The 14,636-nt window shown below is 49.4% G+C and overlaps 1 protein-coding gene across 1 annotated transcript in view; it reads left to right on the forward strand.

The window, feature by feature from the left end:
* Positions 1–13,758, forward strand: part of LOC147108497 (uncharacterized) — a 170,267-nt gene extending 156,509 nt beyond the window's left edge. The window contains exon 4 of the mRNA XM_086004277.1: positions 13,666–13,758. Coding sequence (XP_085860403.1) covers positions 13,666–13,758 — 93 coding nt within the window. The remainder of the gene's footprint in view (positions 1–13,665) is intronic.
* The last annotated feature ends 878 nt before the right edge of the window (positions 13,759–14,636 follow it).

A 14,636-nucleotide genomic window follows, 5' to 3' on the forward strand; every position in this document is an offset into this window, starting at 1 on the left:
TGGGAGGGGAGGGGGGAAGAGGTAGGAGGGGGAGGGGGGAAGAGGTAGGAGGGGGAGGGGGAAGAGGTAGGAGGGGGATGGGGGAAGAGGTGGGGGGGAGGGGGGAAGAGGTGGGGGGAGAGGTAGGAGGGGGAGGGGGGAAGAGGTAGGAGGGGAGGGGGGAAAAGGTAGGAGGGGGAGGGTGGAAGAGGTAGGAGGGGGAGGGGGGGAAGAGGTAGGAGTGGGAGGGGGGTGAGAGGTAGGAGGGGAGGGGGGAAGAGGTAGGAGGGGGAAGAGGTAGGAGGGGAGGGGGGAAGAGGTAGGAGGGGGAGGGGGGAAGAGGTAGGAGGGGAGGGGGGAGAGGTAGGAGGGGGAAGGGGGGAAGAGGTAGGAGGGGGAGGGAGGAAGAGGTAGGAGGGGGAGGGGTGGAAGAGGTAGGAGGGTGAGGGGGGAAGAGGTAGGAGGGCAGGGGGGAAGAGGTAGGAGAGGGAGGGGGCGGAAGAGGTAGGAGGGGGAGGGGGTGAAGAGGTAGGAGGGGGAGGGGGGAAGAGGTAGGAGGGGGCGGGGGAAAGAGGTAGGGGGGAGGGGGGGTAGAGGTAGGAGGGGGAGGGGGGGAAGAGGTAGATGGGGGGAGAGGTAGGAGAGGTAGGAGGGGGAGGGGGAAGTGGTAGGAGGGGGAGGGGGAAGAGGTAGGAGGGGGAGGGGGGAAGAGGTAGGAGGGGGAGGAGGGGAAGAGGTAGGAGGGGGAGGGGGAAGAGGTAGGAGGGGGAGGGGGAAGAGGTAGGAGGGGGAGGAGGGGAAGAGGTAGGAGGGGGAGGGGGAAGAGGTAGGAGGGGAGGGGGAAGAGGTAGGAGGGAGTCGGCGTTTCAACAATTAGGGGTATTTCCTAATTAAGAAAAAGTCACAGAAACGGATACAGATTTATTGGCATCATTCGAACAACCAGCAAAGATTCAGCATTAAACTATGTCTGAGTTTCTGCTTCACACAGGCGGTCAGAAGCTGCAACGTAAGACTTCAAGCATTACTACCTACACCCTGGATCCCAAATATTAACCAGAATTATATTCAATGTTAGAAGTATTTTAAACTACATAAAATTTAAATGTGGAACAAGTAACAGTATTTTGAAATTATTAAATCGCAGATTAAAAGCCTTAAGAAAGTGGCTCCTGATTCCTCCGGTCAGAGGGTAGCTGGCTTCATTGTCCTATAACACAGTCATCACAATATAACCCACGGTCACTGCGGCTGGGCTCTAAGTCCAAGCCCTTCCCCGTGGTCTCAACCGTCCCGCCGACCTCACAAAATGGCGGCCGCCCTTCACCCACCGGGTTCTGAGTCCAGCCCCTTCCCTCACTCTCACCTTCCCTCTCTCTCTCTGTCTCTCTCTGCTTCCCTCTCTCTCTTTCTCTCTTTCCCCCCTCTCGCTCTCTCCTTCCCCCAAGTCTCTCTCTCTCTCTCGCCTTCCCCCAAGTCTCTCCCTCTCTTCCCCCCAGTCGCTCTCTCTCTTCCCCCCAGTCGCTCTCTCTCTTCCCCCCAGTCGCTCTCTCTCTCTCTTCCAATAACAACATGCCCTCGAAAAAGCCTCAGCACTGCCGGGCACTCCAGCTAGTCCATCTATATAGACATATACATATATTGATAGACAGACAGGCATGTTTTTGTTTAGAATCCTCTTATGCCTATTTATTATTTATCTATTTATGTATACCAGATTTGATCCCTTTAACTTAGATAGTTTTAATTTTATCCATTTAAATCTAATTAATTACTCTGATTATTTATATTTTGTTACTCCTTGGTTTAAAACTCTTCGACACATGATAAGGCGCTATATAATAACAAATCCTTTCTTTCATTACATCACATCCTACTCTAACTCAGTCTTTCCCCAGTACCTCAGACCTCCCTTGATCTTCTCTTCCCTCTACAGCCTACAGACCTTGGCTCAGTAGGTAGCACCCTTATCTCTGAATCAAGAAGGTTGTGGGTTCAAGCTCCACTGCAGAGACTTGAGCAGGAAATCTAGGTTGACACTGCAGTGCAGTACTGAGGAAGAGCTGCACTGTCTGAGGTGCTGTCTTTCAGATGAGACCCCATCTGCTCTCTGAGATAGATGTGTGGCACTATTTGATAGAAGAGGAGGTGTCCTGGCCAAAATTTATCCCTCAAACAACATCACTAAAACAAATTATCTGGTTATTATTTCATGGCTGTTTGTGGGAGCTTGCTTTGCGCAAATTGGCTGCCGTGTTTCCTACATTACAACAGTGTCTACACCATACAAGTATTTCATTGGTTGTAAAGCGGTGTGAGACATCCTGAGGTCCTGAAAGGCGCTATAGAAATGCAAGTCTTTCCTTTCTTGATGCTTTCTTTACAGCCCCGACGTGTTGTTACTTAATCTCTCACTTCCTGGTGAGGAGTCCAAACCTCCTTTCATTCATTTTGTAAAGGGAAAATCTGTCTCATTAAAGTCAGCTTAACCCCCAGCTTCCGAAGTGATATAGCGAGTTGCACCACAGCCTCACCGAGCTATTCATTCCGCCTCAGAGGACATGCTTGACTTGCTTGCTGCATGATATATTGAACAACGCATTATAATTGCATGCTCTGCATTGGCTGTGAGATGTTTAATTTATTTGTAGCTTGTCTGAGCGTATCTCTTTAATATATAGTACATAGACTCCATACGGCAGAGTTCAAAGCTCCTTGATGTGCCTCAATGAATCCGAGACTCGACGTTAACGGAGCAAAGCAAGGCTTTTATTAACTCAGAAAGTAATACACATTGGAGAAGTGTCTCTCATCCAGAGATCTACTGTACTGCTGTGAGACACGCTGGGGCCTGCTTAAGTAGGGGCCAGGTATGGGCGGAGCCCTACACACAATACAATACAAGTAAGGAAATGAAACTGAAACTAAACTAAACACAGGGAATACAGTGCCTGATGAATGGTATATTTCATCACATTCACCCCTTCTACAGATTTAGTCTGTTCGGGGGTTTGATAGTCCTCTGTGACCCACATAGCTGTTGTGGTGCCGCGGGTGTCGGCTGGGTGTCCCCGGTGGCATCCTGGGTCTCTGCCGGGGGTGCCGCCAAGGTTGTTGAAGGGGTAGTTGGTGGGGGCACCGTTGGTCGATGTTCTTCCGGGGGTGGTGAAAGGATAGTGGGTGGGTAAGAATTGCTGTGATCGTTGTTGCTGTTGTTGTCGTGGTTGTTGTCGTTACCAGCAGGGGCGATGTCTTTTATGGACACGGTGTCCTCCCTTCCGTCGGCGTGCCGGACATACGCGTATTGGGGGTTGGCGTGGAGTAGGTGCACTGACTCCACGAGGGGGTCCGTCTTGTGGCCCCTCACATGCCTTCGTACAAATACTGGACCTGGGGTGGAGAGCCATGACGGCATGGATACGCCTGAGGTGGATTTCCGGGGAAAGACAAACATTTGTTCATGAGGCGTGGCATTAGTGGCAGTACACAATAGCGACCGTATCGAATGGAGCACATCTGGGAGGACTTCCTGCCAGCGGGAGATAGGGAGGCCCTTGGTCCTTAGAGCTAGAGTGACAGCTTTCCATACTGTCCCGTTCTCTCGCTCCACCTGGCCGCTACCCTGGGGGTTGTAGCTGGTGGTACTGCTCATGACGATCCCCCTGGACAGCATGTACTGGCGTAGCTCTTCACTCATGAAGGACGCCCCCCTATCCGTATGGATGTAGCTCGGCATACCGAACAGGCAGAACAGGCTGTTGAGGCATTTAATGACCGTGGCGCTGGTCATGTCTGGACAGGGGAAGGCGAATGGGAAACGGGAGTATTCGTCCACAATGTTCAGGAAGTAAACATTGCGGTCGACTGACGGGAGGGGGCCCTTGAAATCTAAGCTGAGCCGCTCAAAGGGCCGTGTAGCTTTGATTAAGTGGGCTCTATCTGGGCGGTAGAACCGAGGCTTGCACTCAGCGCAAGTGCGGCAGTTCCTGGTCAGAGACCGAACTTCCTCAATCGAGTAGGGTAAGTTGCGGGGCTTTATGAAGTGGAACAGCCATGTGACCCCTGGGTGGCAGAGGTCATTGTGGAGGGTCTGTAGCCGATCCCCGGTGGCGCTGGCACACATCCCTCGTGAGAGGGCATCGGGGGATTCGTTAAGGGCCCCTGGCCGGTAAATGATGTCATACTCGAAGGTGGAGAGCTCGATCCGCCACCTAAGAATCTTATCATTTTTAATCTTCCGCCTTTGTTTATTATTGAACATAAACGCTACCGACCGCTGGTCGGTAAGTAGGGTGAAGCGTTTGCCGGCTAGGTGGTGCCGCCAGTGGTGCACTGCCTCCACGATGGCTTGGGCCTCCTTTTCCACGGAGGAGTGTCTGATCTCGGACCCTTGGAGGGTCCTCGAGAAGAAAGCTACGGGCCGCCCCGCCTGGTTGAGGGTGGCCGCCAAGGCAAAGTCAGACGCATCACTTACCACTTGAAAGGGAGTGTTCTCGTCCACTGCCTGTAGCGTGGCCCGCTCAATATCCTGCTTAATGCTTTTGAAGGCGGAGTGGGCCTCAGCAGAGAGCGGAAAAGAGGATGCTTTCAAGAGGGGGCGGGTATGTCGGAGTAGTTGGGGACCCATTGGGCATAATAAGAAAATAACCCCAGGCACCTTTTCAGAGTTTTGGGAGTGTTGGGCAGGGGGAGCTCCCGTAGGGGGCGCAATCGGTCGGGGTCTGGTCCGATTTCCCCATTCTCCACCACGCTGCCTAGTATGCAGAGGCGTGTGGTGTTGAAAATGCACTTGTCCTCGTTGTAAGTGAGGTTGAGTTTTTGTGCGGTTTTCAGGAACCTCTCGAGGTTCGATTCGTGATCCTGCTGGTTGTGACCGCAGATGGTGACGTTGTCGAGGTAGGGGAAGGTTGCCTGCAAGTGGTGGTCATCGACCATGCAGTCCATCTCCCTCTGGAAGACCGAAACCCCATTCGTCACCCCAAAGGGGACTCTGAGGAATTGGTAGAGGCGTCCGTTCGCCTCGAAGGCGGTGTACGGGTGGTCCTCTGGTCTGATAGGGAGCTGGTGGTACGCTGACTTGAGGGTGATGGTGGAGAACACCCGGTATTGGGCGATTTGGTTCACCATCTCGGATATGCGGGGTAGCGGGTAGGCGTCTAGCTGGGTGTATAGATTAACCGTCTGGCTATAATCTATCACCATCCGCTTCTTCTCGCTACCCCTCACCACCACCACTTGGGCGCGCCACGGGCTGTTGCTGCGTTCGATAATGCGCTCCTTCAGGAGCCTGTCTACCTCGGTCGCGATAAACCGCCTGTCCTCCCAGCTGTACCTCCTGCTTTTGGTCGCTATTGGCCGGCAGTTGGGAGTAAGGTTCGCGAATAGCGAAGGCGGCTTTACCTTCAGGGTAGCTAGACCGCACACTGTGAGGGGCGGCTGGGACCCACCGTAATTGAGCGTGATGCTTTGGTGGTGGCACTGGAAATCCAGGCCCAAGATCACGCTCGCACATAGATTCTTCATGATTAGTAATTTAAAATTATCGTATACAGTTCCGTTAACGGACAATTGTTCCGCGCAGTAACCCATAATGGTCGATGTCTGGGTTTTATCAGCCATAGAGATGGTGCCCCGAGCAGGGACCACCATTAGAGAGAGTTGTTGTGCTAGTTCAGGGTGGATAAAACTCTCCGTGCTTCAACTGTCAATTAAACATTTAATCCCGCACCCGTTTACCTCGATGTCCACCATTGATTTGGATAGCGGGTGCGGTCTGGTCTGGTCCACTGTGACCGATGCCACTGTAGGGCCCTGATCGAGACAAGATGGCGTCCACGCTGTCTGCTCACAAGATGGCGGACCCCACGAGGTTGGGCAAGATGGCGTCCAAGATGGCCGCTCCCACGGCACACACGCGGCGGTGGCGGGTTTTCCAGCGGGGTTCCATCTGCACACCTTCCCGATGTGCCCCTTCTTACCGCACTTAAAGCAGGTGGTGCCTTTCGCCGGGCACAGGTTTCTGATGTGCTTCGGCTGCCCGTAGAAGTAGCAGTTGGGGCCCCGATGCGTCGCGGCTGTCGTAGGGCTTCTGGGGGGAGAGCGGGGCCCCGCCGGTGTCGGGCTGCCGGGCGGGGAAGATGCCTTCCAAGATGGCGGCGCCCTTGGTGCACACGTGGCGGCGTGGGCAGCGCGGGCTGAAGAGTAGGCGTCCGAGTTTCTCTGGGCCACATCCAGGGATCGTGCTGTGTCCACAGCCTGTTTCAGGTCCAATCCCGTTTTTTCCAGTAGTCTCTGCCGGATGTAAGTGGAGCTGAGGCCTGCGATAAAGGCATCACGAACAAGCTGGTCAGTGTACACTGCGGCTTTTACATCTTGGCACTTGCAGTTTTTGCCAAGCGTTTTCAGGGTGACTAGGAACTCATCCAGCGATTCCCCAGGTCGCTGTGTGCGAGTAGCGAGCAGATGCCTAGCGTACACCTCATTCGTAGGCTGCTGGTAATGCGCCTTTAGGATGTCGCAGGCGGCCGGGTACGTGTCGGCGTCTTGGATGAGGGGGTAAACCCGCTGGCTTACCCAATTCCACAGGATTCCGAGTTTCATACTCTCAGCGTCCGTAGCGCCTGTGATGGCTGCGGAATTGTCCAGGAAGAATTCCATACACTTAAACCAGTGTCCGAATCGTGCCGATGCGTCCGAAGCATGCGGGTCCAAATCCAAACGTTCGGGTTTCAAGAGTTGGTCCATTGCATTGAAAATTGAGTTAATAAAATTGATGTGCCTCAATGAATCCGAGACTCAACGTTAACGGAGCAAAGCAAGGCTTTTATTAACTCAGAAAGTAATACACATTGGAGAAGTATCTCTCATCCAGAGATCTGCTGTACTGCTGTGAGACACGCTGGGGCTTGCTTAAGTAGGGGCCAGGTATGGGCGGAGCCCTACACACAATAAAATACAGGTAAGGAAATGAAACTGAAACTAAACTAAACACAGGGAATACAGTGCCTGATGAATGGCATATTTCATCACACTCCTCTCGTACATAGTTTTCATATTGTTAAGCTGTTGAAACACCTGCTCAGATAATTGCTTGTGAATGCGGTTGGAAGGTTCTAATTTACATGATTGTGTGCGAATTCTACCTCCGTAGAGTTATCAACAGAAAACCATCAACCCAGATCGAAGTACTCATGGGAGGAATGGCAAAAAAAGACAATCTTCTATGTCTTTCAATGAACTCAGGCCCCTTGTACTCAACAGTGTATTCTTGCTCCAAAGCAAAATACTGCGGATGTTGGAAATCTGAAATAAAAACAAAGAATGCTGGAAATACGCAGCAGGTCAGGCAGCATCTGTGGTGAGAGGAACAGAGTGAAAGTTTCAGGTCAATGACCTTACGTCAGTTCTGAGGAAAGGTCATCGATCTGAAATGTCTGAATGAATCTGAATACTGTGTATTCTTCGGGCTAGAAATTCGCCTCCTTTGCACCTCCCGTTAGCGCCACCGGGGGGCGCTAATGGGGAGGGAAGGAGCCTCCGTTCCCAGCAGTGCTGCCCTCGTTATTGGGCAGCGCTGCACCACTACCGCCCTCTTGCTGAAGGGAAGTGCTCGCGCTTGATTTAGCTCCACTTCCGTCCTGGAGCACTAAACCTGAAGTTCACGTCGGATTCACTGGCGGAGTGCATGGCGCTACTTTTTAATTACTGCTAAGGTATACTCAATTTCTCCCCCTTGCTGTTTATTTCAGAACAACTGCCTGCTTCCTGAAGCAAGCTGCATTTATTTTGGACACTGCAAGCCACCGTCTCAGCCTCGGCACTCTCGCTCTGAGTCAGAGGTTGTGGGTTCAAGTCCCACTCCAGAAATTGAGCCCATAATCCAGGTTAACAATCTGAGGGAAGTACTGTCTTTCAGATGAGATGTTAAGCCAAAGCCCCATAGCTTTAGTTCAAAGAGCAGAGGAGTTCTCCCTGATGTCCTGGCCAATGTTTATCCCTCAACCAACATCACTGAAACAGATTATCTGCTCATTGTCACATTGTTTGTGGGAGCTTGCTGTGTGCAAATTGGCTGCTGCTTTTCCTACATTACAGCAGTGACTACACTGCAAAAGTACTTCATTGGCTGTAAATTGCTTTGGGACAACCTGAGGTAGAGAAAGATGCTGTATAAATGCAAGTCTTTCTTTTTAAGAATTGAACCTCTGGGCACGAGTGCAAATCCACCTTTAATTTAATCAGAGAGGAGGGGCAGAAGTATGGGAATTGTGGGGAGGATTGTAGAGGTCATCATTTAGAGTCATGTACACAGGGCCAGGACAGGAGGGAAGCAGCTTTTAGCTGGTCTAGCTGGTCCCCTCCTGGCGAGAGACAGTAATCTCCACATCATTCTGTTTTCATTTTACTTTTAATGTAATGTGTGCCAGGGGCTAAAATGGTTAAATTATGACAACAGATTGCACAGACTAAGCTTGTATTTCCTTGAGTTTAAAATATGAAGGGGTGATCTAATTGAGGTATTTAAGATGATTAAAGGATTTGATAGGATAGATAGAGAGTAACTATTTCCTCTGGTGGGAGAGTCCAGAACAAAGGGGCATAACCTTAAAATTAGAGCTAGGCCGTTCAGGGGTGCTTTCAGGAAGCACTTCTTCACACAAAGTGTAGTAGAAATCTGGAACTCTATCCCCAAAAAGCTGTTGAGGCTGGGGGTGTGATGAAATAACTGTGTTCTGATATTTGTACTTGTACTTGTAATGTCTGGAATGTTCCACCGGGGGGAACCACTAATGCTCCTCCCTGGCCCTGCCCCTCTTCTGGTATGTTCTACCAAGGGCTCGGTCGATGATGGACTCTGTTAACTCTGCCATGATTCTTATTTAATAAAAGGCTTCAGTCTTAAGCTTTAACTTCGGATTCGGGCAGTTATTTGGGGGTCAATTGAAAATGTCAAAATTGAGATTGATAGATTTTTGTTAGGCAATGGTATTAAGCGTTACAGATTCAAGGCAGGTAGATGGAGTTAAGATATAGATCAGCCATGAAGTAATTGAATGGTGGAACAGGCTTGAGGGGCTGAATGATCTCCTCCTGTTCCTATGTTCCTTCCTATGCTGTGTAACATGGAGATCCGGCCAGATTACCAGTGGTGGGCTGGGGTTGGGGGGGGTAACAGGGGACTGGGTGCCTCCAGTTACTCCGCTGAAACCAACTCACTTAATCTGACTGCACACTACAAGAGCCACAGATTTGTGGGCCTATGAAGTTGTCCGCTCCCTGGATGTGGGGATGTCCGTGCTATGCAGTGCAGCCGATGATGGGAGACTTTGTACAAAAAAGACGGAGAAAGACCAGCTTTCCTGTCAAGACTGTACCATTCAACAAGCGCCCCCAGTGCTCCCCACCCACCACCAGCCATGTAATCACCTGGGAGAGACATAAAACAACAGATTCAAAAACCCATGGCTAATTCAGGGAAAAAAGTATCTCTGACCCCCCCAACCCCCCGAAGGTGATTAAAAAATGAGGTGCAGGAGATCAAAGTTGTTAAGTCTGTGAGTTGTTCAAGTAATTAATACTCAGACTTAATCAGTAACAATAAAACAGGTCTTTACTGGTTGGAGGTAGGGACTACACGTAGCTCTTTACTTCATGCCCACAGGCGGGAACTGAGGAGAGATCAGTACCCACAGTACTATTTATACCCCTAAGGCCAGGAGTGGTACTGCGTATCACTATGCCCTACAAGTAGTGCAGTCCTGTCCATAGGTTCAAAGTAGCACACATATTACATACACAACATTCCTCCCTTCCTAGCTTTACAGTCATCTCCCCATTTAACATAACGTAATAACATATATACATATATAACTTCAGGTTTACATAACAGAATAACATAGATACATAGATAACTTCATGTCAAAACAGATCACAGATTCAGTCTCTGCGGAAAACAGTTCACAGATTCAATCTCTGTGGTGTAGTCGGTTCACGTTGCTGGAGTGACTCATTCAATAGTCCTTCCATGGATTTAACAGTTTGAACTTCCGAACTGAATTGGCTCCGTTCGGAGGGACCACGTGTGTGATCTGGTAGAGGTAATAATGGTTCAGATGGGTCATCTTCTGTTTCGACTTTTCCTTTTCTGCTTCTTGGAGACTCTCTGGGCTCCACTGTCAGCTGCCAGCTGCATGCGCAGTTCCTCCTTCTCTCCCTCCTTTTTCCGTAGTAGAGCCACCTTCTCCCGATGTTCCGTAGACTTTCGGTGCTCCTCCATGATTTCTGTATGGTGGGAGTCGAAGTTACAAGTTGGGCAGGACAGGACATAGTAATATTCGGTGTCGTCCTGATCTAGGCCAGCGAGAGGGTCTTCTATTTCCTCCATACCCAGCTGGGCGTTAGCCAGCTTTTGTTCCAAGTCCAGACATCTTTCCTGAAGAGACTTCTTCATGCGTACCTCTTCATCCAGCTTTTTCTGGGCTTTCAGCAAGTCGTTTACTAATGACCTCATTTGAGATTTTACTACTTCAACTTCTTTTGGAGATTGATTGATCGGACTATTCAATCCCTCTACGGGAGCAGCTGTTTCAGCGGTCTGTTGTTCTACGTTGACGGGAGTCAGCGTACTTTTGGCATCCAAGGGCTGCTCTGTTGCAGTCATCTCAGTCTGTGTTGCCACCTCAGCTCTTCCAATAACCTTTGAGAGCTCCGAACCCCTTTCGTTTGAATATTGAAGTTCGTGTTCAAGTTTTTCCCATTTCAGAGTCCTGTCCTTCAGCATGTGCAGGAGTTGGCTGACCGTTAACTCCTCTGACATCAGACGTTTTGTGTGCTCCTGCTCCATTTTCTCCATCAGCTGCTTCTGTTGTCTTTCCAGATTCTCCAACTCTATATCAAAGAACTCTTTCGTTGCATTCAACTCTTGCTCAAAACGGCGAAGCATTTGTTCTAATTGCTGTTGTAGTTTGAAATGGAGTTGAGTTCGAGCCCGGTGTCCCTCAGAAATGGGCACATCAGTAGACTTGCCAGACTCAGAATCCACAGTTAAACTATGTTGTTGTTGCTCAGTGGAATTCTGTGCTGAAACTTTGTCTTTTGCACCTGAGTTGGGCTTACCATCATCCGTTCCAGAGTCTGGGCCGACTATCTTCACCGAGTTCTCACTCGTTATTGTTTGTAGGAAATGCCAGTCCATATTCATTTTCCTAATCCACTCCCATCCTAGTAGTGGAGGACCTCCTTCAGATATCACATATAAGTCCATTATTTGACTGTCTTCGCCCTTGTGGACCACTGCAACCTCTATTTTCCCGATGGGGTACACTCTTTGCCCCGTGTATGTTTTCAATATAATCCCCGTATCCTGTAGGGGAATATGTTGGAATAACTTTCCGTAATCTTTCTTATTTATGACCGTCAATGCCGATCCAGTGTCCAATTCCAGTTTTACTTGGACTCCTTCTATCTGAAGAGTGACCCAAATTGTCTGGAGGTCTGCACCCTTACCAGCGTTGAGTACTCTTAAGCTAGCCAGTTCATTACTGCTAGCGTCTGAATCGGACTCCTGTTCGGTCACCTTGTGTACCTTTGCGTATTTTCCTTGCGGTGACTTCTTGTTGCTGGTCTTCTTCCCTGACCTGCATACTCTAGCTATATGTCCAAGCCTACCACAAGTTCTACATTCTTGGTTTTTAAACCAACACTGGTTCTGATCATGCGTTGTCTTTCCACAACGATAACATTTGCCAGAACTCACACCCAATTTGTGTGCACTGAGCTCCGGTGACCGTAGCTGCATTACTGCCGTGCCTCTCGCTGCGGCTTCGTGTGCTGCTGCCATAGTCGCCGCCTTCTCAAGCGTCAGCTCATTCTCCTCGAGCAGTCGCTTTTGTGTATCCTGTTTAAATAAACCACACACAAATTTGTCTCGAAGTGCCTCTGTCAGTCCCGTTCCAAACTGGCAATATTTCGCTAATTTACGCAATTCCAGCAAATATTCAGCATTGCTTTCATGCTGTAGCTGCCTTCTGTCGTAAAATTTAAATCGTTCCGCTAGCATCAGCGGCGTGGGGTTTAGATGATCTTTCAGGACAGTAACAATCTCATCGAACGTCTTATCCGCCGGTTCATCTGGTGAGAACAGGTGTTTCAATTGCCCGTATGTCTTCGCACCCATTAAATTTAATAATGTTAGAGCTTTATCTTGGTCACGAATTTTATTGGCCTTACAATAATTTTTTACTCTTTCAACATATATGGCCCAATCTTCGAGGTCACTATCAAAGGTGCTAATATTCCCGTGTTTAGGCATTGTAGATTTGCAATTTCTCAGATTTTATTTTCTTTACTTGTTATCAAAGATGGCGGCTTCCCGCTCTTGCCGTCGTCCTCCGCCCACAAAATGGCGGTTTTCCCGCGCTTGGCGGTCTTCACCCGTCCCCCGACGCCGTCTCCCTTCAGCCCTCGAGTGCGGCCCTTATCTTCGCCGCGATCGCCCGAGTGCTGCCCTTATCAGCGGATGCGATCGCTGGATCGCGAAGTGGCTCCCGACCGAAGCGGCTCTTGCTCGCTCCCTCCCGGGCTCTGGCTTACCCGCTCGCGCGTTTCACCGCGGCTCTTATCAGGGATTGCGATCGCCCTTATCTTCTCCAACTTCCCCAGCCCTGTCTTTGCAGCCAACACTGCACGGCTTACCCCACCACCTAGGTTGAACAAGGAAACTGCAGAAAGACTTCTGTCAGTCGCTGGAAGCTGTCAGTCGCTGATGGAGGCTTCAGAGTCCTAAAGCCTGTCGCTTCTAGTGGGGTGGTGATGTTTGAAACCTCTCTTCAACTGCCGCAGGGTAAGAACCTGACTCGTCGCCAGTGTTAAGTCTGTGAGTTGTTCAAGTAATTAATACTCAGACTTAATCAGTAACAATAAAACAGGTCTTTACTGGTTGGAGGTAGGGACTACACGTAGCTCTTTACTTCATGCCCACAGGCGGGAACTGAGGGGAGATCAGTACCCACAGTACTATTTATACCCCTAAGGCCAGGAGTGGTACTGCGTATCACTACGCCCTACAAGTAGTGCAGTCCTGTCCATAGGTTCAAAGTAGCACACATATTACATACACAACAAAAGTGACCCTGGGGCACATCATCCAGCACCCACCTCCCTTTTGTACTCAGTGATCTCTGCCTCCTCCAGGAAGCCATCCAATTCCCTTCTGAACATTTACATAGCAGCATAGAGACATTAGGAGCAGGAGGAGGCCATTCAGCCCCTCGAGCCCATTCCACCATTCAATCAGATCATAGCTGATCTGTATCTTATCTCCATTTACCTGCCTTAGCTCCATATCCCTTGATAGCCTTACCTAACAAAACTCTATCGATCACAGTCTTGAAAGCTCCAATTGTCCCAGAATCCACAGCCTTTTGGTGGAGACAATTCCCGATTTAAAGTATAAGATTGCAGTGAAACTTTACCCACAGCTCGAACCAGCAACATCTTCTATGATCTTCTGGGAGAAGGAAACCCTACTGACATCTGACATAGTCTGTTAACTTTAAGCGCATGTCCTCTCATTCCCCTAGTTAATCTAATTCAGATAACCTGCCCACACATCGAGAAAAGTGCCTTTCCACATCTCAGTGCTGAGAATGAGAGGTGTCTAACTGATGTCTTACACCTCAATTTCAGCTGAAAGGCTGCTGGATTGTCATGGTCACCTGCTTAACTGGGTCCAGTAGTGTCGTGATTATGTTACTTGCACTCATAATCCAGAGAACATGAGTTCAAATTCCATGACAGCAGTTTGAGAATTTGAATTGAGTTTAATAAATAATCTGGAAATAAAAAGCTGGTATCACTAAAAGTGACCACGAAGCTGTTGGATTGTCATAAAAACCCAACTGGTTCAATGATGTCCTATAGGGAAGGAAAGCTGCCATCCTTACCCAGTCTGGCACCAAGTTAGACCTATGCCTACTGTTGCTATGGTGTGTTATATTTGAGCCATAAGGCAGTAACTCATCAAATAGTTCGGATGGCATGACGGGGAGCATTTTATCGACATCATATATAACTGTTTGGGTAAGGCTGATAATTGCTTCAATTGGAAGCTTCCTGCCCAGCTAGGCTACTGATTAGACTGACGGACAACAATAGGAAGCGAGAAGCTCTACAGGAGGATAACAACTCAAATGAACTAAAACCAGTATCCCATCCTCCATTCAAGTGCAGCCAAACCTTTCCAGCAATACACCAGTAACTGGCCTAAAATCGCTATTATTTTATCAATTCTATGCAGCTTTACAATGACACATTCTCCACAATGACATCTGATTCCCCAATCCTGGTTAATCAACATATCATCAAACTACCCATGAGCAGTGCCAAAGACCGGCTACTATATTAAGGACATATGAACATAGGAACATAAGAAATAGGAGCAGGAGTCAGCCATACGGCCCCTCGAGCTTGCTCCGCCATTCAATAAGATCATGGTTGACCATCGACCTCAACTCCATTTTCCCATCCGATCTCCATGGGGGAAAAATTCAGTTCGTTTGCACCTCCCTTTAGCACCTTAAGCGGGCGCTAATGGGGCTCAAAGCAACTAGCACCCGAGCACGGCGATGTCTGCGCCGCTCGCGAAATTGACCAGACAT

The sequence above is a fragment of the Somniosus microcephalus genome, chromosome 13 (genome assembly GCF_052327205.1).
Source record: "Somniosus microcephalus isolate GS21.2 chromosome 13, FLI_Smic_1.0, whole genome shotgun sequence".
Classification (NCBI taxonomy): Eukaryota; Metazoa; Chordata; class Chondrichthyes; order Squaliformes; family Somniosidae; genus Somniosus; species Somniosus microcephalus.